Source organism: Kogia breviceps, chromosome 3 (assembly GCF_026419965.1).
Source record: "Kogia breviceps isolate mKogBre1 chromosome 3, mKogBre1 haplotype 1, whole genome shotgun sequence".
Lineage (NCBI taxonomy): Eukaryota > Metazoa > Chordata > Mammalia > Artiodactyla > Physeteridae > Kogia > Kogia breviceps.
Genome location: NC_081312.1, coordinates 101,068,486 through 101,093,616, shown reverse-complemented (window position 1 = coordinate 101,093,616; position 25,131 = coordinate 101,068,486). Strand labels below are relative to the sequence as shown.

At 41.8% G+C, this 25,131-nt stretch overlaps 1 protein-coding gene across 4 annotated transcripts in view; it reads left to right on the top strand.

The window, feature by feature from the left end:
* Nucleotides 1-25,131, top strand: part of NPTN (neuroplastin) — a 66,988-nt gene that overhangs the window by 21,076 nt on the left and 20,781 nt on the right. For all 4 annotated transcript variants that reach the window (XR_010839707.1, XM_059057549.2, XM_067029334.1 and 1 more), the window contains exons 2-4: nt 12,370-12,717; nt 17,615-17,786; nt 21,252-21,346. Coding sequence is in view for 3 of the 4 variants with exons in the window: in XM_059057549.2 (XP_058913532.2) it covers nt 12,370-12,717; nt 17,615-17,786; nt 21,252-21,346 (615 nt within the window). In the remaining variant the exon portion in view is untranslated. The remainder of the gene's footprint in view (nt 1-12,369; nt 12,718-17,614; nt 17,787-21,251; nt 21,347-25,131) is intronic.

Genomic DNA, 25,131 nt, shown 5'->3' with positions numbered 1-25,131 from the left:
TGAAAATAGGGCTTCCCTGGTGGCGCAGTGGTTGAGAGTCCGCCTGCTGATGCAGGGGACACGAGTTCGTGCCCCGGTCCGGGAAGATCCTACATTCCGTGGGGTGGCTAGGCCCGTGAGCCATGGCTGCTGAGCCTGCGCGTCCGGAGCCTGTGCTCCGCAACGGGAGAGGCCACAACAGTGAGAGGCCCGCGTAACGCAAAAAAAAAAAAATAAAATAAAAAAAAATTGAAAATAAAATTCAGTGTAGTTCTATTGAGTTTCCTCAAAATTTTAAATTTAGAGACCATTGGGGCCCAGAGTGGAGAAGGAATTTTCCCATTTTGTGCCATTGTTGAAGTGGAGAATCTCTTGGGCACTTTATTTTCCAAAATCATATCTGGTTAGTATTTACAGAAGTATTGAAGTGGACCAGAAGGCAGGAAGAAGGACATAAACATTGCAGAACTCACAAACTTTTATCACAGTGTAAAACGGGAGTTACAATTCTTGTTGATTTTTTTCCCCCTCTGGAATCACTTGGTCTGTGGCATATTGGCTTTGTTTCATTTTGGTCTCTACTGCAGAGTGAGAGTTGGTTTAGCCTTGGGCTTTAGGCTGAGATTCTGTACGTTTTCCTTTTTTAAAAGTTGAGAAAATTTAGTTGGGATTAAACGTTAGCTTTTTCAAAGAACATTTCCCAAGATAATCTTTGGAACCAAATAGGTGCTATTTTTATGAAAGGTTAAGGATTCTTTGTTAAGGCTAATAGCATTACATGGTCTACTCAAGTAAAGTCTAATGTTGCTTTGGGAGCTCCTGGCATGGATACTGTGCCTTCTATCTGAGTCATTGACAGCAAGAACATGTGGAGACCCTTCTTTTTAATCTCCAAAAACAGAATAATAAATTGTTTACCTAATGTTATTAAGTGTTGCCCAGATATAGGAAGGGATTAATTCCTATTTTGGTATATCTTATCCTAATAAAAGTGTATTACCTTCATTGGTGAATCACTTGGAAAGAACTCTAATTATGCAGAAAGTTCCATCCTCAGTTCCTTTTTCATCCTCTCAGTGATCTCATCTCCTCCCATAGCTTCAACTTCCACCTAAGCTGATAATTCCCAAGTGCATATTTCTAGTCTCTGCTTCTCTCTTGAATAGCAGATCCACATTTTTTGGTTACATCTGAACATCTCACCACCATAGCCCATCCTGTATGTGCCTCCAAAGCCAATTCTCAGCCTGCCTTCCTTTATTCCGTTTACAGTATTACTCTCCACTCTATGGTCAATAATTTCAGTTAATTCTATCCTGTAAACATGTCTTACATCCATCATTTTCTCACCATTCCTAGAGCTACTCTTAATTAGTTCAGACTCATTTTTCATTTGGATTGTTGAATGAGTTTCCTAACTCCTTTCTCAGTTTGGATCTATCCTTCATACTGCCACCAGTCAGATCCATGACATCATTTATTCTATAGAAAGAACTCCAAGCTGCTTAGCCTGCAGAGGATGCTTGTCATTTTCCCTAAATTGTGAGGTGTTGAGGCCATAGACTGTCTTATTTTTATGAATAGCATGAACATTTAACGAGTGCTTGGCATATAAAAGCACTCAAAATGTTGAATTTTTTGAACTTTATGTAGAACTAATCATTTCTGCCACTTCTCAACACTGTGCTCAAAACTGTTTCCTCTTGCCTAGAGCAAGGCCATCTCCCCCAACTGACAAGACTGCACTCAGATTTTTAAAAAATTAATTAGTTAATTAATTAATTTTTGGCTGCATTGGGTCTTCGTTGCTGTGCACGGGCTTTCTCTAGTTGTGGTGATCGGGGGCTACTCTTCATTGCGGTGCGCGGGCTTCTTATTGTGGTGACTTCTCTTGTCGTGGAGCACGGGCTCTAGGAGCACTGGCTTCAGTAGTTGTGGCTCGCGGGCTCTAGAGCACAGGCTCAGTAGTTGTGGCGCACGGGCTGAGTTGCTCCCCAGCATGTGGGATCTTCCTGGACCAGGGCTCGAACCTGTGTCCCCTGTATTGGCAGGCGGATTCTTAACCATGGCACCACCAGGGAAGTCCCTGTACTCAGATTTTATGCATAAGGTTTCTGTGAGTATATAAGCCCTCTCCCCCCAGCAAAATCATTTCTTACATGTTTCTGTTGTTTTTTACACATCCGTTATAAAAGTGGCCATTGCCATTTGTATTGTAATTATTTTTATTGGTGTGTGTGTGTGTGTGTGTGTGGGTGTGTGTGTGTGTGGGTGTGGGTGTGTGTGGGTGGGTGGTATGCGGGCCTCTCAATGTTGTGGCCTCTCCCGTTGCGGAGCACAGGCTCCAGACGCACAGGCTCCGCGGCATGTGGGATCTTCCCGGACCAGGGCACGAACCTGTGTCCCCTGCATCGGCAGGCGGATTCTCAACCACTGCGCCACTAGGGAAGCCCTGTAATTATTTTTGTGTCTCATGTTTTGCAAGGTTGAGTCCCTTTAGGAGCAAAGTTTATTTTAATTATCCCTGTGCACAGTCCTAAGTAAATAAGCCCTCAGTAACTGGTAGATTGAATTGAAAGCCTTCTCTCAACTTACAGATAAGTTGAACGAATACAAGATAAAAGTCATTATTATGAAGTCATAGTGAGTGACAGTTTTTTAGCAACCATTTTGGCCACATTCCCTCTTTTGGTTATGAACCACAGACTCAGCTGGTAGGAGAGTCTTTTTTTTTTTTTTTTTTTTCTGTATGCGGGCCTGTCTCCGTTGTGGCCTCTCCTGTTGCGGAGCACAGGCTCGGGACCCGCAGGCTCAGCGAGCATGGCTCACGGGCCTAGCCGCTCCGCGGCATGTGGGATCCTCCCGGACCGGGGCATGAACCCGTGTCCCCTGCATTGGCAGGCAGACTCTCAACCACTGCACCACCAGGGAAGCCCAAGGAGAGTCTTTATATGGTTTCAGAAACATCTGTGTGGTTCCTTTCCCCCTATTCTCTTCTTTTTGAAAAAGTTAAAAATTTAGCAGTTTCAGACTCTCTAATACATTAGTTGTCAATGTGTGGTCTGTGAACCAGCAATACCAGCATTACCTGAGAACTTGTTACAAATGCACGTTCCCAGGCCCCACTCCAGACCTACTGAATCAATCTCCAGGGATGGGGCCCAGCAGTATGTGTTTGAACAGGTGGTTCTAATGCATGATAGTTTAAGAATCACTGCTCTAGGATTTTGCCATCTAAGGAAAGTGTTGCCTTTAATATATAATAACAAAGTTTCCAGTGTGGTTTCCACTATAAGCTATTTATGCTTGGGAAATAATTCATCAGCTGGGAAGACTGGAACTGACTATATTACCTAACATCCTGGGATGTGATTCAAAGATTGAATTTCCCTATGTGCAAAGTATTTGACTCTGGCTTCTGGGAATGGCTGTTTAAAAGAAGCTGGGAGAGGGGGCTTCCTACCTCTTTCAGTTAAAATGTCTTCTAGATTAAATCCAGACTGTCAGCTCCAACTGCTTGTGTTCATTGTCATTCTCATGGGATATATGAGGATGAAAGAATGAGATGAATTGTATTATCCTCTGGAAGAATGAGCTGAATTGTGTTATTTTTAATATTTAAATCCTGATTGTTGGTATGTTGTCAGGGACAAGAAAGTGAGTTTGTTATCAAAAGTTATATTGAATCTATAGACAAGTGAAATTCACAGAAAAAGTAATTAGTGGAGGTTAACTTTTGATTAGTAACTACCCATGGCTTTTGAGTGGTATAGGTAAGGATTACATTATTATTATTATTATTTTAGTTTTTTTGGTTGTTGTTTTGTTTTTGGCCGTGGCCATGCGGTTTGTGGGATCTCAGTTCCCTGACCAGGGATCGAACCCAGGCCCTCAGCAGTTAAAACGCTGAGTCCTAATCACTGGACTGCCAGGGAATTCCCCCCATGGCTTTTGCGAATGAATGATTTAACTGGAGTATTCAACCTGTCTATTGTTTTCATTTTGCCTTTAATAAATCCTAATTGAAGGGTCAACTGAGGCATACTCTTAAAATGTTCTGTAATAGTATCTCCCCCCCCAAAAAAAAATTTGTTTCTGTCTTCAGAGTTCCATTTGGGTGTGGTTCTAGATTGGTCCTTAACCAGTTTTGACAGTCTCTTGGGATAAGAGCTTTTGTTAGCATTTGCTTAAATATGTAAGGGTTTCTTTGTTTGAAATGAAACCTGTCATTAAGAATACTCTTTGAGATACTGCTGGTTTGTATGCATTCTGTTTCCTTTGGATGAGACATCTGTGGTTTTTAATGGCTAGTAAAACTAGCTTTTTTCCTTTGTATACTAGCAGTTTGACTACTGTTTATAGAGTTAGAAAGTAGATTTTCTAAAATTCCTAAAAACACTAGCTTGACAGCAGTTTGTAGTTACTGCGTTTTTCCCCCTTGGACACATCCTTACTTTTTAAAAACTAAGGTTATGGTTATTTTGATGTCACAGTCAAAATGAGACCTGGTCTATATTTAACTTCATTTTCTTTGATCAAGATTAAATTAAAATTCCCCTTTCCTCCCCGAGGTGAGGAAGAAATGTTGTTAGTCTCAAGGAGATTCTTTAATAATGAAGCTGTTTACCTGAGGATTATAAAAGCATAGACTAAGGGCTAGAATTTTATGATAGATAACCTATAAGCAGAGTTTTCAATCTGTTAAGCCCATTTGAGGATATTCAGGGACATAGGCATGTGTTACTGAGCCCCTGCCTGGAACATGTTAGATATGCATGAAGAAATGCAAGAGAGGTCATTTCTGAGCTGATTGTTCTCTCTGCTATTAAAAAGTTCCAGTCCCTTCTATTTCTTAGATTTGGTGTCAGGTTCTCTTTTTATAAGACCCTCTTTTTTTTAAACTAGAGTTTATCCTAATTTTAAAAAACTTAATGCTGGCAATCTTACCTTATTTAATGTCACATCCTATTTGAAACATGTTGAAATTCTTTGAATCATTGGTTTTCAATACTTTTTTCTTTTGGAAAATTGAAAAACTCAGAAAAAGTATGACGGACAACTCCCATCCCCCATGGGTGAGTCTCTGAGCCCTGTCCTCCCAACTTTCTCAACCCACAGTGTTTTTGCGATACCTCAACAGAATACCTAGGAATGGTTTAGGTCATCCTTTAAGTTACAGAGTAGAATGCTTACATAAAATGGCCATGTTGTATAATTACATTTTTAGCTCTACAGCTTACAAAGTAACTTTACATACATTGTTCATGTGAACCTCACCATGACCTTGTGAAGAAGGTAGGAATTATTATCCCTGTTTTTCAGATGAGACTTGAGTTTGAAGTAGTTGAAGAAACCAACCCAGTTGTTGTAAACCATGGCTCATTTCCTTATAAGGTGAGCTCTCAGTTTAAATAGAGAGAGACACTTCATCTATCCACACATCCAACAGCAGTACAGTCAAGACTCAGGGTGTCTAATCTGGTGTTTGGGACACCTCTGTGTTATATGCATATTTTTGTTTGTGTGTATTTTTTGGGTTGAGAGAAGGCCGTGGCTTTTTATCATACTTAAAACTTTTGGGGGGGGGGGTGTCACTGAGTTTTAGTCCCATGGATCTAGGTAGATCATGCTTGTTTTAGCTTGTCAAAGGGAATTGACAACAGGACTGAATGAAAATCCTTGTTGAAGATCAGTCATATCAGATGCTTATTCCTTATCTATCCTAAAGTAACTTAACATTGTAGAGCTTTATAGAACTCTTCCATATATATCACATGACTTCTATAACTACCCTAAGTGACATCATTCTCACTTGAAGAAACTGTTCAAAGTTAAGAGAATTTAAGCTGTGGAGGTACTGACTCAAAAGCTGACACTCTTAAAAATAAACTAATCTGACATAATCCAGAATCCTGTAAGTACCATGTTGTCTTACATTTTTGTGAATTTACAGTTTGGCCTGCACAGTATCCAGTATCTTCCCATATATCATTGCTAAGCAGCTTAATTTGTAATTAGTAGACTTTTTTTTTTGTAGGCTTATTCTTTACTTCTTTTTTTAAAAGGAGAATCTAGTACTGCCTCTTTTTATTCTCATTACTCTTGGGCTTTCCGTATTGTTCATAGTATCTCAGATTTAATGACTTATACCTCTGTAATAACATTTGCTAATTCCTTGAGTCCACACTGCTATTATCACTCTCCCTATTTTAGTTTGCTCTAAGGATAGGAAGGAATGAAGAATCCCCAACTTTTTCATTGCCTTCTGCAATTAATATTTCCATTCCAGTTCTCATTTTAAAGGTTAAAATGAATTTTTTGTTGTTTATTGAAGAAGTTGGATTCTAAGTTGGAACTCATTTAAGACAAAGTTTCTGCTTCCCAGTCTGTTGTGGAACAGTACTGAAGGCTGCTGCATATGGCGTGTTCAGCATTATTTCTATGGAGACATATAATAATAGCTAACATTATTGAATGCTTACTATGTCCCCAGGCACTGTTTTAAGCTGTGTTATGTCAATTTCATGTAATCCTCACAATAACTCTGAGGTTGTTACTGTTATTAGCCCAGGTTTACAGATTAGGGAAAAGCTCAGAAGTTAGGTCACTTGCCTAAGGTCATAGAATTAGTGATAGCACCTCCATGTAATCCGAATTTAGAGTTTGCTATTTTTAACCACTAAACCACATAGTCTCCTTTCAACTAGATTTTCCTTTTTTTTTTTAAAGCAGAAAGCTGGCTAAAATATGCCGAAGCAGATTATTTTAGCTATTTTGATACTATAATTCAGAATAAAGGATGGGCCCTGGCTTAGAAGCTAGGGATGGAGATCTTAATTTCTAAGCTTTTGTCATGTCTGCGTGATACAGGTAGCTGTGAAAGGAACAGGTTTGAATTTGGAAAATGCTTTGTAATTGCTGCCATCTTTCACCTACAGAGCAGACTAATCTATGAGATCAGACCCATATACATCCTTCCTGCTGTAGAGAATAAGGTTACCCCATTTTCATCTACTCTCAGAGCCTCAGGCCTGACTTACCCTTGGTTGGTAAACACAGAATGAGTGCATATGGACTTAATGACCTGCCTTTGGTGTTGAGGACTAGTGATAAGTGGTTAAAATCAACAGTAAGGGGACTTCCCTGGTGGTGCGGTGGTTAAGAATCCACCTGCCAATGCAGGGGACACGGGTTCGAGCCCTGGTCCAGGAGGATCCCATGTGCCGTGGAGCAGCTGGGCCCGTGCACCACAACTGCTGAGCCTGTGCTCTAGAGCCCGCGAGCCACAACTGTTGAAGCCCACGCGCCTGGAGCCCGTGCTCCACAACAAGGGAAGCCACTGCAATGAGAAGCTCGAGCACCGCGACGAAGAGTAGCTCCCCCCCCCAACCCCGCTCGCTGAGGAAGCCCGTGCCCAGCAATGAAAACCCAACGCAGCCAATAAATAAATAAAGAAGTTTATTTTTTTAAAAAAAGAATTAATAAAATAAACAGTAAGGACAGTCAGGCTGTGTAGTGGTCACTTAGGTTTGAAATACCATACCTGTAACTGCAGTTAGATATCAGTTTGTCTTGCTCAGAGTCTTTCTTCTTTTTGAGGTGCATGATATGAGTGAGTGAGGGAGGGGGAGAGAAAGCTCTTGTGTCCTTGGCTGTCATTTCCTCTTTATTATGAAGCATGAAGGAAAGAACAGCATGAGCCACCCACAGGGAATTAGTAGTAGAGAGGGGCTTGAAGGGAACAGCTGTTTTTAAAAAAATTAAAAGGTGACAAAAGCAGGCTAAATTTAAAGGCCTGGCCTTGGCAGTAGTCAGATGAGAGAGCAAGATAAGTGAGTCTTACAATCCGGTCACTGATTGCCCTGGCGGTAAATGAGAATTCGGTTATAAAAAATCACTGATGGTCCCTCATGTGTGGGGCTAGGTTAGCTTTTTTGCTACCTTAGGGCATATGTAAAAGCAGTTTTCTTGGGATTGGGCTCAACTTGCTCTTTTGTGTTCCCTTTTTCTTCTCAACGCTCTGCTACATATCTACACATCCATTTTTTCCTGCCAGAGAGCTCCTCCTTTTCTCTGCTGCTAGCCCCAGCTGTCATCTTCGCTTCCCATCCCCAGTTATGCAGTTTTACTTTATGGTTTTCCTGGATTTACTGTCTTCATTTTTTATACTATGCCTGCCACCCTACTCCACCCTCAGCTTCTAGTTCTTCCGTCCCACAAAGCCAGTGACCAGTCTTTGGCTCCCCTCTTTATCATTGTTGAACTGAATGCAGTGATATTAGTACTTTGTCAAACCTGTTTGGGATCTGAGCCCAGTTACATATTACAGTGGGTGGAGATGATGGTGGAGAAAGGGTGGGAGGTTGTTTTTCTGAAATTAAGCTCTTTCCAAAATATTGGATGAGCTTTGACCTGGAGATCAAACAGATGCTTTTGCTGGCCTCCCAACTTTAGGCAGTGTGTGCTCTCATGTTGAGGGCACATATTTGTTTGAAAGCCCTTGGTAATGAAAGGCAGGGCAGTGAGTCAGGCTCTGAGCTGCCTGCCTCCTGCTGCTGCTTGCTGCTGAGAGCTGGTTCTTCTCTTCTCCTGAATTGGAGCTAATTTTGGATGATAATCAAGTAGATGGTTGCTAATAAACTTTCCCTTGCCACAGTACTGTGTAGAGAGGGTGTTTTTTCTTTTTTCCTTTTCCCTACTGCTAGGAGGAGAAATAGATCTGTTTTCATGATTTTTGATGAGTGTTCAGCTATCAAGGAATCCCCTACTTAGTTTGTTTAGAGGCAGTGTGGTTTATTGGAAAGAACCATAGACTAAGAGCTGAAGACCTGTGTTTTGATTCCAGCTCCACTCAGGATTAGCTATCTAAGTGATCTTGATCAAATCATGAACCTGTCTCTGTACTTGCCCTATGAGCCTTGTGAAATTATGTGAACGAAGTGAGATGTGATGTGTGAAAGCACTTTGTAAGTTTTATAAAAATTTCAGGTGCTGCCCTTTATTAATTTGGTCACTGACCACACCACCAGAGAATTGCCTGTAATGTCTTTTTTAAACTCTTTCCTATGAAGCCAGGCTTTTCAAGAGAAGAGTGGTGGAATCATCAGCACTATGGGGAAGTCTTGCTTCTGAACCATCTTTTGTTTTCTCACTCTTCTCTCCCCCTTCCCTAGCGCGCGCGCGCGCGCACACACACACACACACACACACACACAATTGCTTTAGGACCTCTTTGACTCTGTGCTGTTCTATCTCTATTCTTTAATAGAATTATAATTTTAAGGAGTTAGGGATTGTAGTGTGCTGCACATTCCAATGGAGGGGTCCTGACTTTTCGTAGCCAGAAATTATTAATTAATTAATTACATTTAAGTGGTGACAAAAATATCTGTAACTTTAACTACAAAAAACTTTCCTGGCCCAGTGAGGCGCATTGACTGCAATTGTGTTAGGAGAGCATGCCTTGGCTTTGGACACACCTGGATTCCAGTCCAGACTCTTTGACTATTAGCTTATAACTGTCGGAAAAGTACTCAACTTTTTTGGGCCTTAGTTTCCACATCTTTAAGCGGATTATAATGGCACCTATGTCATGTTGTGAGGATTAAATGAGATCATGTAAAAGTGCTTAGCACATTGTCTAACACATACTTAGAAAATGTTACCTGTTGATATACATGTCTAATGATAAGTAATACTAGTAATAGCTGTCAAAGAGAGCACAGATAGATGTCTGTTGTTAGTGTTTAAGGGATTTTTACTTTTGTTTTTAGATAAGTTTGCTTAAATATGTATCATAATTTACTAATTCAAAGGACATTTTCAACTTGGTCCTCTTGTCCTGTATGCAAGTAGAAAACTGAACTAAATCAGATCAGCATTCCTTCTTCCTTAGGAGTGTCTGTCCAGGGGTTGCAGTGTCAGTTTGAGTGACTTTCTTGGTTCTCTGCAGTGGGGAATTGTGTTCAGACTTTTTCTCAGCTACCTTTGAATTGTGGTGTGTTGGGATTTGTGATTATATTGGAATCAGATGGGTTTTTGGTGTTTCTGGACATACTTGCAGGCATTCCTTTCATGTTAGCGTGGTTAGTAGATTGGATGAACAGGCTTAAATCTAAGCTTGTTTTGAAGTACAATTCAGAAGAAGGGAGAAAAAATACAGAACAAATCCACTAGCAACATATTTCTAGAGCATAATCAAGCACATAATTACAGCATTCGAGAGGACATAAACTCCCCCAGTTCACAGAGAATGTGAGAATAAGCATTTGTGATTTCCACTTAATTATCAAGAATATGATTAAAACAGAGTAATACTTTTTACTGCTCTCTAGGGATTTACTGATAACCAGTTTTCTTTAGTGATTGAACCAGTAGTAAAATGAACAAAACCAGCTTCCTTCTCTCTGTATATTAGTTGGCATTGACTTTGACAGGTGGGCAGGTGGCAGGGCAGTTTGTGAGACTAAAACATAGCTTCTTGGGTACCCCTTTATCTGGGAGTGAGCTCAGCTTTTCTTGGAGGGGCTTGGTGTCTCCCTTCTGGAATTCTAAAACTTTCCCTGTATCTGAGAGTGATATCTTTTTGGCTTCTTGGGGCCTCTCATAGCTAGTTCCTTTCAAGGAACTGACATTGCATCTCAAAAGGTAGTTTAGAGTGGCATTTGAAGGCAGAACAGTTAATCTAAGTCTGTTAATTACTGCTTCATGTCCTTCCCAGACTCTGAATCTTTTATGAATTGAAAGACTAGTATGAATTTGGAGTTCTTGACCTCTACTTGAGTAAGTGTAGTACCTCCCTTAGGGTTCTGAGGTCCCTGGTGTAGAGTTTATCTCCAAAGGCAAATACTTCTATGGATATAAACAGAAAAATTTCCACTTAGCAACCTGCATTTTCAGCCAGCCCCATTATATCCTTGGCTTTTGGTCTGTAGGAAAACTTCCATTGAATTCATACCTCTCCTGTGAAATATTCTCAACCTGATGTTGGTAGATACTGGCCCCACTCTGCTCATTGCAGAGGATCTGGCTTGGTCCCAAGAGTGACTCAAAGTACCCTCTTTTAGCTTCTCACCTGTACTTTAGATACTGAATTACCTTAGCCTGAATTGGTAAAAATGCTGAATGAACCCTAGGTGGTAGAGTAAATGGGTGAGAGAGAATATGCTTGCACTATGATATGGACCCCACTCCAAGTTCTTCCAGTAAGTCTGGATGTTTTTTCACTCTTTTTACCATTGCCACCTTGTCTTATGGAAGTGTAACCTCAAGCAAATTATGGGCCGTTGGAAGTAGGCATCAACTTTTAATTCCTGGGTAGTGCCTGGCAATGTTGTTGAGGCCTAGCCTTCACCATAGAGTTTAGTTTAATTCATCATTGTGCAGTTTTCATTCTTTTTGATCAGGCCTCTAGGAGCCAGGCAACTAAATTATGTGAAAAGAGCCTGTCAAATGCCATGGTTATTTTTTGTTTGTTTGTTTTGTTTTTATTTTTGCTTTTATCCCATGGTTATTTTTAAGACTGACTTTTCAGGAGATTTTTCTAGTTGTATAAATTTATGGGATTATGGAGAGCATAGTCCCTCCAGACACTGGCATTGAGTTGAGTTACTGTTACTGTTGGTTCTGCTCCTGAGCTGACCCCCATAATATTTCTTCCTCTGAAGTACAGACTGTCTTGCTCTCCTGTGCCTGAGGGTCTGCATTCAGGTAGAGGCTGCTTCACAGACAATTGGGTTGTTTGCCATGGGCCCAGGGAAGAAGAGGATGTGGGGAAAGTCTAACCTGAATTCAGGATACGATCCTCCATGAGAGAGAAATTTGCTAGCCTTTCAGTTGAAATTTGGACTCTGACTCCCAAAAGAAGGTGTCAGTAGGTCAGTTAACATTTCTTGTTGTGACCCATAAAAGACATTGCATCTCTAATGAAGTGTTCACCCATCCAAAAGAGAGATCCTGACTTGCATATAACCTATTGCCACTTCCGGTTATCTTTTATCACTTGCCTGAGTTTGGAAAGGTAATGGTTTGTGCTCTAAGGAAAGAGATTTCCCTGAGACCTGAGGCTTTCTCATTCCTACTGGCTGGGCCCATTGCTAAAACGCTTTCCAGTGGGCTTGCTTCTGCCTGGCCAGCACCTGGGCTGCCCCAGCTTGTAATTAGCCTGCCTTTGCTTCATAAGCTTCCCAGGGTGGTTCTTCTTCTAAAAGCTTGTATGAAATGCTGTTTACTGTCTCTTTATAGTTTAAAAATGAATCCTTTTTGTTCTTTGCAGCTCATTTGCTTTTTTCTTTTCTTTTCTTTTCTTTTCTTTTAATTACTATTAACACCTGTTGATTCTTTTTTTTTCTGATTGGCCTGTCACTGCATTCCTGCTCCCCCTCCCTCTAGCTGGGTTTGTCAAGTCGCCCATGTCAGAAACTAAGCTCACTGGGGACGCCTTTGAGCTGTACTGTGACGTGGTCGGGAGCCCCACGCCAGAGATCCAGTGGTGGTACGCAGAAGTCAACCGGGCAGAGTCTTTCAGACAGCTGTGGGACGGTGCTCGGAAGCGCCGTGTCACCGTAAACACCGCCTACGGGTCAAACGGCGTGAGTGTGCTGAGAATAACCCGGCTCACCTTGGAGGACTCTGGGACTTACGAGTGCAGGGCCAGCAACGACCCCAAGAGGAATGACTTGAGGCAAAACCCTTCCATAACATGGATTCGAGCCCAGGCCACCATAAGCGTCCTTCAGAGTGAGTCCAGCACCCTACAGTAGTAGTACTGTAGTCACTAGAGGTGGCCCGATGACCCTTCCCTTCTGCTTCCTTTCCCTCTTCCCCAGTATGATCACTCACCCCACCCCTTGTCTTCGTTTTTTCAAACCCACGATCCTTCTGGTTGTAGTGTATGAAAATATTTGTGGCAACTTTTTTTTTTTCTTCTTTGCTGTCCTCTTTACCTCCCTTATCCCCCAACCCTTCTCTGTGTCTTTCTCCTCAGGAACAAAGAACTTGGGGAAATCTGTGATTGTTCAAAATCATCTGCATTGGGAAGAGGTGGGGAGGGAGAACTGGGGAGGCTAACAACAAGAAAAAAACACAAAACACTTAAAACTCACAAAACCAGGCAATCAAACCAGGATAGTGTTGAATTGTTTCTTTCCCTCTACTTTAATTTTGTAGTAGGTTTTCTGCTATCCTTTTGCTGATTTATTTTCTGGTGCCTTTCTATTTTTATTTCTCTCCCCAGTCTAACTACTTTTTATTTCTTCTGTTCATCTGTTTGAAGCTCTCTGAGTAGCTGCCTTCACCTCTATGGTTTTAAGTTTGTGTCTGCCCAGCCTCTTCCCTCACTGTGACTTAGTGTCATCCTGTTCTGTGATGGGAATGTTGCCATGACTGTGGTGTGGGGATGTGTTTTAGTTGTTGGGTGGCATGTAAGCTTGGGTATTTCCATAGTTCTAGCTCTTTTTCTTTTCTAACACAGTGGCATATGCTTCTCTGATAACAGCCCTCCACTGCAGTAGTATACTCCTCACTGGTCCTGCCCAGCTAGTCTCCTATTCTCTTAAAAGCAGCAGCCTGAGATTTCCTCCTTATGTCTTGCCGTTAGGAGCCAGGTGACTCTAAGCTGCAAAGTATTTTTTAAAACCCCATCATGCTGTTTCAAAGTCAGAGTTGGATCTGTTGACAGATAGTTTGACTCTGATGACTGACTGTTGGCACAGCAGTCACTGCCACACACTATCATTCCAGAGGCTGGCAACCCCAGAAATAGTTTGGAAGCCATTCACACTGGCCTTTCTTGTGTCTTAAAAAAGTAAACTAAATTCCAACCCTGTTCCTCTGTGGTAGCAGTGAGCTGAGCAGTTGGCTCAGAATCCTTCCCTTCATCTATAGTAGCAGGTACAAGTAAGACATCAGACACAGGAGCTTTTGTGGCTACCTCTTTCTGGATAGTGTCTTGCTGCTTGTATGGTGGGAAGGAGAGGGAGGGAGAAGCCACCACAGAGCCAGTGCCTCTGGCCAGAAAGAGTTTTAGCCCACATCTGTCCTTACTATAGTTGAGGAAGCATTCTCCATTTAATGGAAAGATCTTCTGGGTTTTTCACCTTCTTGTCAGGGACTCAGTAGGAGTCCCTAGAGCCAGTTCAGGCTTAAAGAACTGATTGATTTAGAGAGAGTAAATAAAAACAGTAATTACATTTATGAGGATATTGGTAATAACACAGGAGGTAATCTGACATGGGCCTTGAATCTATATACTTCTGTGGAAAATAGCAAATTACTTGTCTGTTCTTTATAGCAACTCAGAAGATGCCTATGAAGAGGACTTAGAGTAGAGTTAGAGGCTGCTGCAGTTGGCACTGTTGAATTAGAGAACCTGCTTCTGGAATGGGAAAAAGAAAACCTTGTCTATGTGAAAATGGGGAACATTAACCCAGTGATTTTTCTTTTATTTAACGATTTTTTCCCTTGCACGCCTCCTCCTCCTGCCCTCTTGCTCCTTTCCTTGTAAAAGCAGAATTACCCAAATGGCCACAAAGCTCTGCAGAAGTTTGTAGGCATGGACTGGGCTGGGCATTTGCTACTTGTACGTGCAGGAGCCTGACTCAGGTAGACTCATAGTTAAAAGGTCATGCCTTGGGGCTAGAAGAAGATGAGGCTTTGGGGTACCTACCTCTCAATCTCGAAAGTATACAGTAGTCTCCCAGTTTACTTAGAAATAAGCTTCCTAACTTTGGGGTGTCTGCATGTGGTTGAAACAAACCCTGGCTAGTTCAGACTCTCCCCAGACCTCCCTGTCAATCAGTTGACGCTAGTTAACTGTTTGAGAGCCAGGCTTCTTTTTTTTTCAACACCCTGAACTCCACTCTAATTGGATTTTTTAATGATTTCAGCACCCTCAAGGACATTTGTCTCCAAGGGGAAGTTGAAATTTTCTATCTAAGAATGACCTCCTGGCAGTAATGTAAGGCAGGAAGAGAAGCGTGCCCAGTTTTTAGGTTCTCTCTCTGTCCATAGGATGTTCTACATATGAATGATGGCTAGGGTAAGTAAGGGTCTCGTAACCAGTGCTTCTAAATAGGAGTAAGTGGCAGGTAAGAATTTTTGAGCTTCTCCTAAATGTTCACCTCTCTTGAACTGTCATGGGCAATGCTCGACCACCAGTGTTGGATCAGAAATAAAAGCCCCCCACCTTCATCCTGGTGCACAATGCAGATGTGGCACCGAGGCCAAGGAGCTTGGTCTAGCACTGGTTTCTGTATACAGCAATTACAGGAGGGAGGTTACCCCATCCACAACCCTCCTGTGGTGCAGAATCATATTTAAACCTGTTAAAATTATCGACTTGCTCCCAGCTGACTGTCCTGGATCTTAAACACTTAAGGGAAAAAGTGCTTTCCTTTGCCTTCTGAGAATTCTTGGCAGAAAGTCTACCAGGTTGCTTTCATCACCTTCTTAATCTCCCTGAGCTGCAGTGGTCATTTGCATCACCACAGGTAAGAGTAGCATTTGCTTTGGCCTCCTTGTAATTTAAGCATCTGCAAGCTCTTGGCCTCAGAGTTTACCCTTTCTCAGTGCAGTCTGAGAGGAAGAACCAGAAGGGGAGTCCCAAATGGGACAGAAAATAAAATTGAATAATAAAAACACAGTAAAAACCTAAAAGTGTGTTTGGGTTTTAATGTTGCCTTTATATTTTTTTAATTTCTGTGGAGTACTGGTTCTCTCTTTTTATCGCTTTTGTTTTTGCTTGGTTTTGATTTCCCTAAAATTGTGGTGCTTTCTGCCAATGGTGTGTGTGCGCCTTCCATTGCAGGGTTTGCAGATGTTCTGCTCGACTTAAGGCCCCAGGGATTTGGCTTCTGTCCAGTGTGTTTTGGAAACCATGGGACACCACTGCGCTAATGTGTTTACATGCATCTGCTTCTGTCTTAGTGGCTGCTATGCCTCCATTATCTGTACATAGAGGCCCTGTTTGATGTTACGGATAAGGACCAGTGCTGAATGAAAGATAACCACTATCCTTTTGCCAGAGTTGGAAAATAATTAGAACCAATTTACTTGAGCAAACTTGAGGATTTGCTTTATTTATCATAAGTTTCTTTGACAATATGAGCTCTACAGTCAGAAATGTTACATTGATTAGGAGGTGCTTGGGCATTACATTTTTCAAGTGTCCCATGACGTCTCCGTCCTCTCCTGCTTCCTGCACAATGAACAAAGCTTAGTTCCAGTGAAGGGAGAGACTTTTGTCTTCAAGAGTTAAGAGTCAGCACTATACTTTATAAATTGTTGTCAGGGAGGTGCTACAGAGTAGTAGACGGGAAGTAGCCAGGTGCAGGGAAATGGGAAGTTAGTCGAGGATTTCTGAGAAAGAATTGGAAAAAAAGTAAAAGAGCAAATAACTCTGATTGTGGATTGGAAAAGATGGCTAGTTTAGACTTTATGTAAAAATGTTTGACCAAAAGTAGAAAAAGAACTAACCATGGGAAATGATTAAAGATAAATAAAGACAATAAACAAACTTCAAGACTTTAATATAGTGATGGAATTCAAAGTGCTTTATGAACCTTCCAGTAACGGTATTGATAATAGTGTGCCTTAAAAAATTTCTGCTCAATGTGTTATAATATTTGACTCAAATAGGTTATTTTTGTAGGTACTAAATGAGTGATCCCAGGTTATCTAAGCCCAGGTAGAACCAGAAGATGAAGTATATAACTTGCCCTAGGGTGGAAGGTGTATGGGGGTGTTTTTGGGTTGGAGGAGGAGGGATTAAGAATTCGGTCAGATGTGTTTTCTAGGCCCAGCTTTGTCACTAATAATAATTATGGCCTTGCACAAGTCATTGTACCTTTCTAGCTCTTAAAGAGTGGGATTCATTGAACTCTTAAGGGCCTTTCAGCTCTAAAATTCTAGGAGCCCATCATACCAACATATACCACATTCTAGTTATGACTATCTTAGAATGGAAAGTGTTTTAAAGTGCAATTCTGAAAAAATTTTGTCTTTGGAGTAAGATATGGGCTGGAGAGAAGAACTTACGGTTCCTTAACAGTTTTCTCTCAGCAAAATTTGGAAAATGCAATAGACTTTCAATAGGAAATTTGCTTTTAGGATCTACATTGTCTTTTTCTGCATAATTAATAGCCAGGCTGGTTTGCCATAGATTTATCAGATTTAAATGTGGGAAAAGCCATACATGCCTAATTATAACTGTTACTGTTTCAAGGCAGGAAGTTTACTAGTTTATTAGTTACCTAAATGATATTGCCTTTGTCTTCAGAACTGCAAAGTGGAGCCTGATTTTCTAATTGAAGCCGAATTGGTTGGTGGTTCTTATCTCATAAAATGGTGGTATTCAAAAGCGTAAGTGGATTGTTGCCAGTGCAAGCATCCATAATACTCCCATTCTTTTCACGTCTAGGCCAACTGGTCTTCAGGCTGTTGTCTGCGCTAGTGGTCATTTGCTTATAATCATTGTTTTTCCTTTCTTGACTTCCTCCAAAGTGGCAAAGTGAAATTCCTCATGTGGTCCTGTCTGCCCTCCCTCTTCTAGTCTCCCCAACCTACCCCATCCAACTCTAAGGCCAGGGCTGCAGAGCATGGAACTGTGGCTCCCTATCATTGTGCACTCTTATTACAGAGCCAAGGATTGTCACCAGTGAAGAAGTGATTATTCGAGAAAGCCCTGCGCCCCCTGTCACCCTGCAGTGTAACCTCACCTCCAACTCTCACACCCTTACATACAGCTACTGGACAAAGAATGGGGTAGAACTGACTGCTACTCGTAAGAATGCCAGCAACATGGAATACAGGTGAGAGGGGCTAGCAGCTCCTGGGAAGATGGGAGGGAACATGGTTGAGTTTACTTGACATTCATAATCTGTAATTATGCTATGTGGGACAGACATGGTCCTCCCCTGCAGACTCCAATCCAGTATATCTGGGGTGAGGCCCAGGAATCTAGAAAGAATTTCTAATGAGTGGCCAGGTTTGAGAGCCATTAAAGATCCCTTCACTATGATTATAGAGCAGCTGAGTACATCGGGAGTGATTTGCTTAGGGTAACAATGCTAGTCAATAAAAAAGCCACAATTAGAATGCAGGTCTCTTGACTAAATCCAGTGGTTTGAGGAATCAGATTGAAATCTGATCGAGGACTCTTAGAGCAATATCACCCTAAGTGATATTTCCACTGAGTAGATTTCCTAGTGAATTACCTTTTAGGAGTGTTTATTATGACCATAACCTGATCAGGACCAGTGGATACAGAGCTGATCTGGAAAAGGATGGTAGCCTGGAAATACCCTTTGATGAAAGGGGGGGATATTTGCTGGCAGAAGTTACCCAGCACCTGAAGATTTGGTACATTTTTGGAATATCTAGAACACCTGGCACCTCACCTTTCAGAATAGTTTGTTCCTAGTTGAAAAGGATCAGCTAATCCTATTTGGCAGGATGATGCAGTGCAAAGAAAGAGTGCACTGGAGTGAGACCAGGAAAACCTGTGTACCTAGTAGTAGCGAGGACATTCTGCAGTATTTTGCAGAATTGAAATCATTTCATACCTCTTATTTAATTGATCCACATTAATTTGTGGATCCTCCTTTTTTTCGGGTAAGAAAACTGAGACTCGAAGAGTAATAGTGCTTGACTGCTTTCAAGGCCACATACTGTATGTAATAAGTTGCAGAACCAAGGCTAGGTTCCAGGTCTTCTGACTTTCTAGAATCTAGGTCATTGTTTTTTTTCATTTGTTTGTTTGTTTGTTCTTCTGCTGTATTATACCATTTCGTGGCAAGGTAGTTAATCTCTCTCCACTGTAGTTTCTTCTGATATAAAATTGGAAATATAGCCTCAGCTATATCCTCATAGTTTGGAAAAGGTTAATCAAATAGAGATGCTGAGTGGACTAAAAGGCATCTATTCTTGGTCTGTCCATTAGTTTTACAAGTTTGTTTTTTTATAATACCTCTTTCAAGGTACCACACGTCCAATCATGTTTCTCTTGGGTCTGGTACTATGTTACCCTCAAAGCTTTGAACTGTAACTTTATGTAAAGTTTGAACCTAACTTCATAGAAGGACTCTTTTTTTTTTTTAAATTGGAGTATAATTGCTTTACAATGTTATGTTAGTTTCTGCTGTTCAACGAAGTGAATCAGCTATATGTATACATATATCCCCTGCCTCTTGGACCTCCCTCCCCCCTCCAACTCCATTCCACCCATCTAGGTCATCACAGAGCACTGAGCTGAGCTCCCTGTGCTATACCACAGATTCCCACTAGCTATCTATTTTATACATGGTAGTGTATTTTTCCTCAGCCTATTTGAAGCTCTCTGGGGGGTGTTCTGCATTGTCAGAGTTTTTCAGGGAATCTGTAGAGTAACAACTCACATTTTGTAGAGTAACAACTGATAAGTCCCTTGGGCCACCTAATAAGTCGACGATGGAGCCAGTCTCAGACCCTGCTTCTGCTTATCCTGTAGGGGACATTTTTGATTTGCTTTAGTTACTTCCCAATAGCTAGTCAAAGGAAATGTTGTGGGGAGATTTTGAACCCATAGGCATGACCTCAAGTTTGGGAATCATCTCTCAAGGAACTTACTATAGTCAAGTCTAAGCCCTAAAGATATTGCTGCTGCCGCTGCTCCTCCTCTTAACTCTGGAGCATTGATAAGAGCAGCTAACTTGTGTCTGTTTCCCTATTGGGAGCATATTGATATAGGAATAGGCATTTGTGTCAAATTGAGAAGACTGTTGACAGCTCCTCTTAGAATCTCATGCTGCCATGGGTATGCTGAGACAGTCCTGTGGGTGGGCTAAGTCTCTCCTCATCCATACTCTCTTCAAGTCTTTTTTGAGATGAACAGTAAGATGGATAAATGCATTTGGCCAGTGTTTGAGGTCAGGCGTTTTTCTCAGACATTAGTGCAGTGGAGATTTGACCATTGCAAGTATCATATTTTAACCATTGAGCAAAAGAGTAGGAGCAAAATAATGTTTATTTTCTCATCTGGAAGCTGATGTTTCTCTGTTTTCTGTAATTACACACCAGCCTTTCTGCACGTTTGGGGGGGATGTGTCTAGGCCAGCACGAACTGAGCTGATATGAAGCTGACCTTCAGGGCCAAGAAAGCTTGTTTAGGATCACCCTATAGGATTCAGAGGAAGTACTGTTCTCTTCATACACACTTCTTACAGTCCTTTCTTTCACTCTGCTTAACTTGGTCTGGATCTGTGCATAGCTATTCACTCTAAGTTTGTGTTCATTCATGTGTTTATTCATTTTTCTACTATATTCCAGGCACCAGGGTATGCGCTGGGTATAAAAATGTGTACCAAATAAACAGTGCCTATCTACATAGAACTTGGTCTGTAGGGAAAACAGACATTCATCAAGCAATCACATAAATAAATAATTACACACTGTGATAAGTGCTGTGAAGAATTACAGTGTAGTATGAGAGAGAATGTCAGGGAGAGGGATGTCACTTAGATTGGGGGGTGGAAGTGACATGTAAGCCAAGACTGATGGAAAAGGACTTAAGAGGCTAAGAGTGATGGGACAAGCATTCTATATAAAGGAGCATCTTGTTTCAGGGTTATGAGGTAGGAACAAGTTCAGCACGTTGAAAAACTGAAAAGAGACCTGTAGGGCTAGAAAGTGGCTGAGATGACACTAGGGAGGGGCCAGATCATGCAGGGCCCTGGAGTTGTAGCTGCACCTAAAAGTCGTAAGAATTGAGCTGCATCTCTGTGGCTGATGCTCTGACGGCAGATTATTTTCCCCATTATTTCTATGTCCTGTTAGTAGACTTATTGAAAGGCACACTACTAAAATGCAGGGTAGGAAGAACACTGCTACTAAAAGTCTTCAGGGAAGCACAGAAAAAGATCTGCTTTTTTTCTGCTCTTATTTATTTGACTGGAACCACCAGGTGAGCAGGAACTTTTTGGTGATGGCTCCATCTTCTGTATCTAAGTGTAGATTATAATACTTTGTACAGCCCTCTCTTTTGATTACTTGCTTTGTAGGTTATTTCTCCCAATAGACTGGAGCATCTTAATGTTAGGGACCTGTATTCCTGACACCCAGTAAGAAGTAAATTATTAATACACAGAGGGAGGCTTTTGCTTTCAGTTAGGAGGAGGTGAGTTGCTTGTAGGGGCACGACTTGGAGAGCAGGGTCCTTGGTTGCCCCTTTGATTCTCCTTTTGTTGTGTACTTTGACTGTTCCCAGCTTCCTTACTTGATTTTTCTTCTCATCTCTGCAGGATCAATAAGCCGAGAGCTGAGGATTCAGGCGAATACCACTGTGTATATCACTTTCTCAATGCTCCTAAAGCAAATGCCACCATTGAAGTAAAAGGTACAACCCAACAGAGGCTGCGGTGTGAGCCTCTCACTCTCCTTCTGAGACACTGACTTGGTCTGGGCTTCCAGTCTTTGAGCTTTTCTTGTTTTCATAACGGGAGGCAATATAATATTATGGATAGGACTGAAGGGTCAGGAGCTCAACTGCCAGGGTTTAAATCCAAATCCCATCATTCACTGTCTATGTGACCGTGGCAAGTTATTAACTTCTCTATGCTTCTGTTGCCTCATTTGTAAAACCTAACACGTGGCACATGGGTAGGTTAGAGGGATTAAATAAGTTAATATAGTAGGTTGAACCATATGAAATTGCTGTTTTTGTAGTTCAAAAAATGTTTCAATTTTGGTAGCTTCATATGGTTCATCCTTAGGTAAAGCTCTTAGAATAGAGCCTTTGAAGTATTATTATGTAGGTATCTCCAGTGGGCCAGGATTTGGCACAGTACAGTGTTCAGGGTGAATATAAACTCTTAATTTATTAGAATTGTAATAACTCTGGGTGCGTGGCATGTTAAAGATGAGATTGTAGCTGAAAGTTGCAAGAAAGGCCAATAGAACGGAAGAGTCAGAGCTATCTAACGTTTAACCCAGCTTTCCTGTGTTATTTCAAAGAAGCAGCTGAGACCCAGAAAAGTGAAACCACTAGCTCTCTGTCACATAGTGAGTTTGTGGCAGAACTAGCATAGAACCCAGGTCTTGACTCCCATCCCTATGTTTTTCCATTTTATAAAATGACCATGGGGGGCTTCCCTGGTGGCGCAGTGGTTGAGAGTCCGCCTGCCGAGGCAGGGGACACGGGTTCGTGCCCCGGTCCGGGAAGATCCCACATGCCGCGGAGCGGCTGGGCCCGTGAGCCATGGCCGCTGGGCCTGCGCGTCCGGAGCCTGTGCTCCGCAACGGGAGAGGCCACAACAGTGAGAGGCCCGCGTACCGCAAAAAAAAAAAAAAAAAGACCATGGGGAGGCAGGGCACTGTTTGAGGTCAGACTGAAGAGATGAATTTCTTTTTTAGTCCTTTTCATTTTGCTTAGGAAGGACAAACTTGTTCTCTAAATCTATAGGGTGATCCCTAGAAGCTGGAAGGACAAATTTAGGAAATGGGAATGGCATATATAGCAGGTATTCAGATTTTCCTTAAAATATTTGGAAGACTAAAAATTCAGACTCAAGAAAATCTTAGACACTGTCAAAGTTTATATTATATGTTACTAAAGGAAAGTAGTGTCTTGGTGACACTTGCCCTAATTCGTGTCCTTGTTGATGTAAGGACGGCCAGTGCCTCCTCTAGTGGCCAGATTCGATTCTAAATGCCTGAAGGGGTGGAGTCATAGTGGCATGGTTACAGTCCACACAGGCCAGAGAACCTAGGATTTGATTAACTCTGTGGCTTTTCTTGTAGAGATCTGGGTTTATCTCTGTTTTTGAAGAGTGCCATATTTATTCAACATGAGGATAAAGGTGTGATAAAGCGTTTTCTCTAAGCCAGCCAAGGGCCCTTCCCCACATGGATGAGCTGAGCTATGTGGGGAGACGTTTCACTCCTTCATATGAGATCTGAGGCCCTGCAACATTCCAGGCTAAGCTTTTGGCACAAAGTTGAAGTGCAGAGGGAATGGGATGGGTGAGGGAGGGAGAGTGTCTAGTATCTAGTTAATCGAGGTCTCCAAGCCTAAAGGATAATTACATATAATTCCAAGTCTTGACTAACTCTAATCATATTGATCAAGCGTTAATGATTTCTAAGCAGCACTTTCAGGAATAGAAAGAGAGTTATTTTTCCATTGGTTTGTCTGCTCAAGGAGGTGAGGTTCCAATGGCCCCAAAGGTATCTTTCCTCACATTCTCTTTAGCAGATAAGAAGTGGTCTGGAGGCTGCAGTCAGGACTGTCTTCCAAGGAAGTTACAACATGCACAGTATCTCACCATAGTGAAGGCACGTACTGTGCTCTGTTGCATTTGTACTGTACAGTAACCCTGTGAGGTGGATTGGGCAGGTGGTATTAATATCCTTATTTTAAAGCAGTAGGCCTTAAAAGAATTCTGTTTTATATAATCCTAAAACATATTCTGTGACTAGCTTGGGCAGATATGTTAGTCTGCTGAGAAAATTCATATGGAATTCTAGTCTTTCTTCCTTCTTTCCCGACACCTGGATAGAGAACAGCTGAAAACTTAACGTCTTTTAGGTTAGAGATAGTTTGGTCTGGTAAAGACTGAACACTTGGCTTTTCTTGTGTAAGTTTAGGAGAGTTTGCCATAGGCCCAGGATCACATTCTAAGCTAGCTCCTGATTATGGTTGGGGTAGAAAACTGCCTTGAATTTATAGCGGTATATGTGTTGTTCCCACAGAATTTTCATATAAACTCTTGTTTCCTCAGTTCCTCTAGGGTGGGGTAAGAGACAGTTATCTTTTTATAGCTATAATGATTTAAAAACTCTGCTGAGTAATAGAGAGGCAAGAGGTAGTTGTACTCAAGAACAGAGAAAGTCAGGGGGTTAAGGGAACATAAGTGACCTCTGCCAAAAGGAGTCTCTGAGAATCTTCATTTGTGGTTTTAACTAAATCGACATTTCAGGGCAATATAATTCAGACCATACATACATATTTCTTTAGCACTTATTCTACACTCAGCCCTTTTCTTCCCCATCTGGCTTTCCCTGCAGTTGAAAACTTCCCTGGGGTGTTGTTTGGGCTCAGCACTGTGGGGAGTGAAGGACTTAGACTAGCCAGAGACTGGGCATTATATGTCAAATGACTAAATCTTGAGTTACTTGTTATGTACAAAAGAAAAGAAGGCTGAAGGAATCAGAGGGAGGGACACATATCTGGGAACAGACCTGAGGTGGCAGTGCTTTTCCACCTTAGCCTGTGGATCCCTGTCAAGAAAGGAATTTTTTAAAAAATTTTTTAAAAATTTATTTATATTTTTGGCTGTGTTGGTCTTCATTTCTGTGCGAGGGCCTTCTCTATGTGGTGAGCGGGGGCCATACTTCATTGCGGTGCGCGGGCCTCTCACTGTCGTGGCCTCTCTTGTTGCGGAGCACAGGCTCCAGACATGCACGCTCAGTAGCTGTGGCTCATGGGCCCAGTTGCTCCGTGGCATATGGGATCTTCCCAGACCAGGGCTCGAACCCGTGTCCCCTGCATAGGCAGGCAGATGCTCAACCACTGTGCCACCAGGGAAGCCCCAGAAAAAGAAAGGAATTTTGAGGATGGTCGTATATACATGCAGTAGGGAAGGCCTTGCACCTGAAGTAAGGTTGGTTTTCTTTCTCTTTTTAAAGGACAAGAATGAGGCACAGTATAAACAGGAAGATACTATTACTGTTGAGGATTATGTTTCTTAGGTATTTGGCAGGTGACTTGAGCAGATGCTGGGGGAGGAAGATGGAGCAGGGCTGGCCAGGGGGAGAGGAAACAACAATGACCAGACCTTGTGGGACCTCGGTCCTATAACCAGCCTCTCCAAGGATCTGCTTAGATAACTCTGGGGAGGCTTCTCTTTCCTTTTTGAGCTTTTTGAGTCACCTCAGCGGTTGTGTCTTCTGGAGACTCCACACCTTACCATACAGCATTTGTGAAAGAATAGGTGTTGAATTTTCTGTCCCTGTAATTATTCAACTTTTCTAGCCCTTAGTCCCTCCCTCTTCCTCTTCCTTTTCTAAAATTTAAAAATGTGCTCACAAAAATAAGTTAAAGTTTTCTATGTAATTGACAAAGTTGGAAAGAGAAAATACCTCTCATGACTCCCAAACCCTATCCTCACCCTTCAACCATTT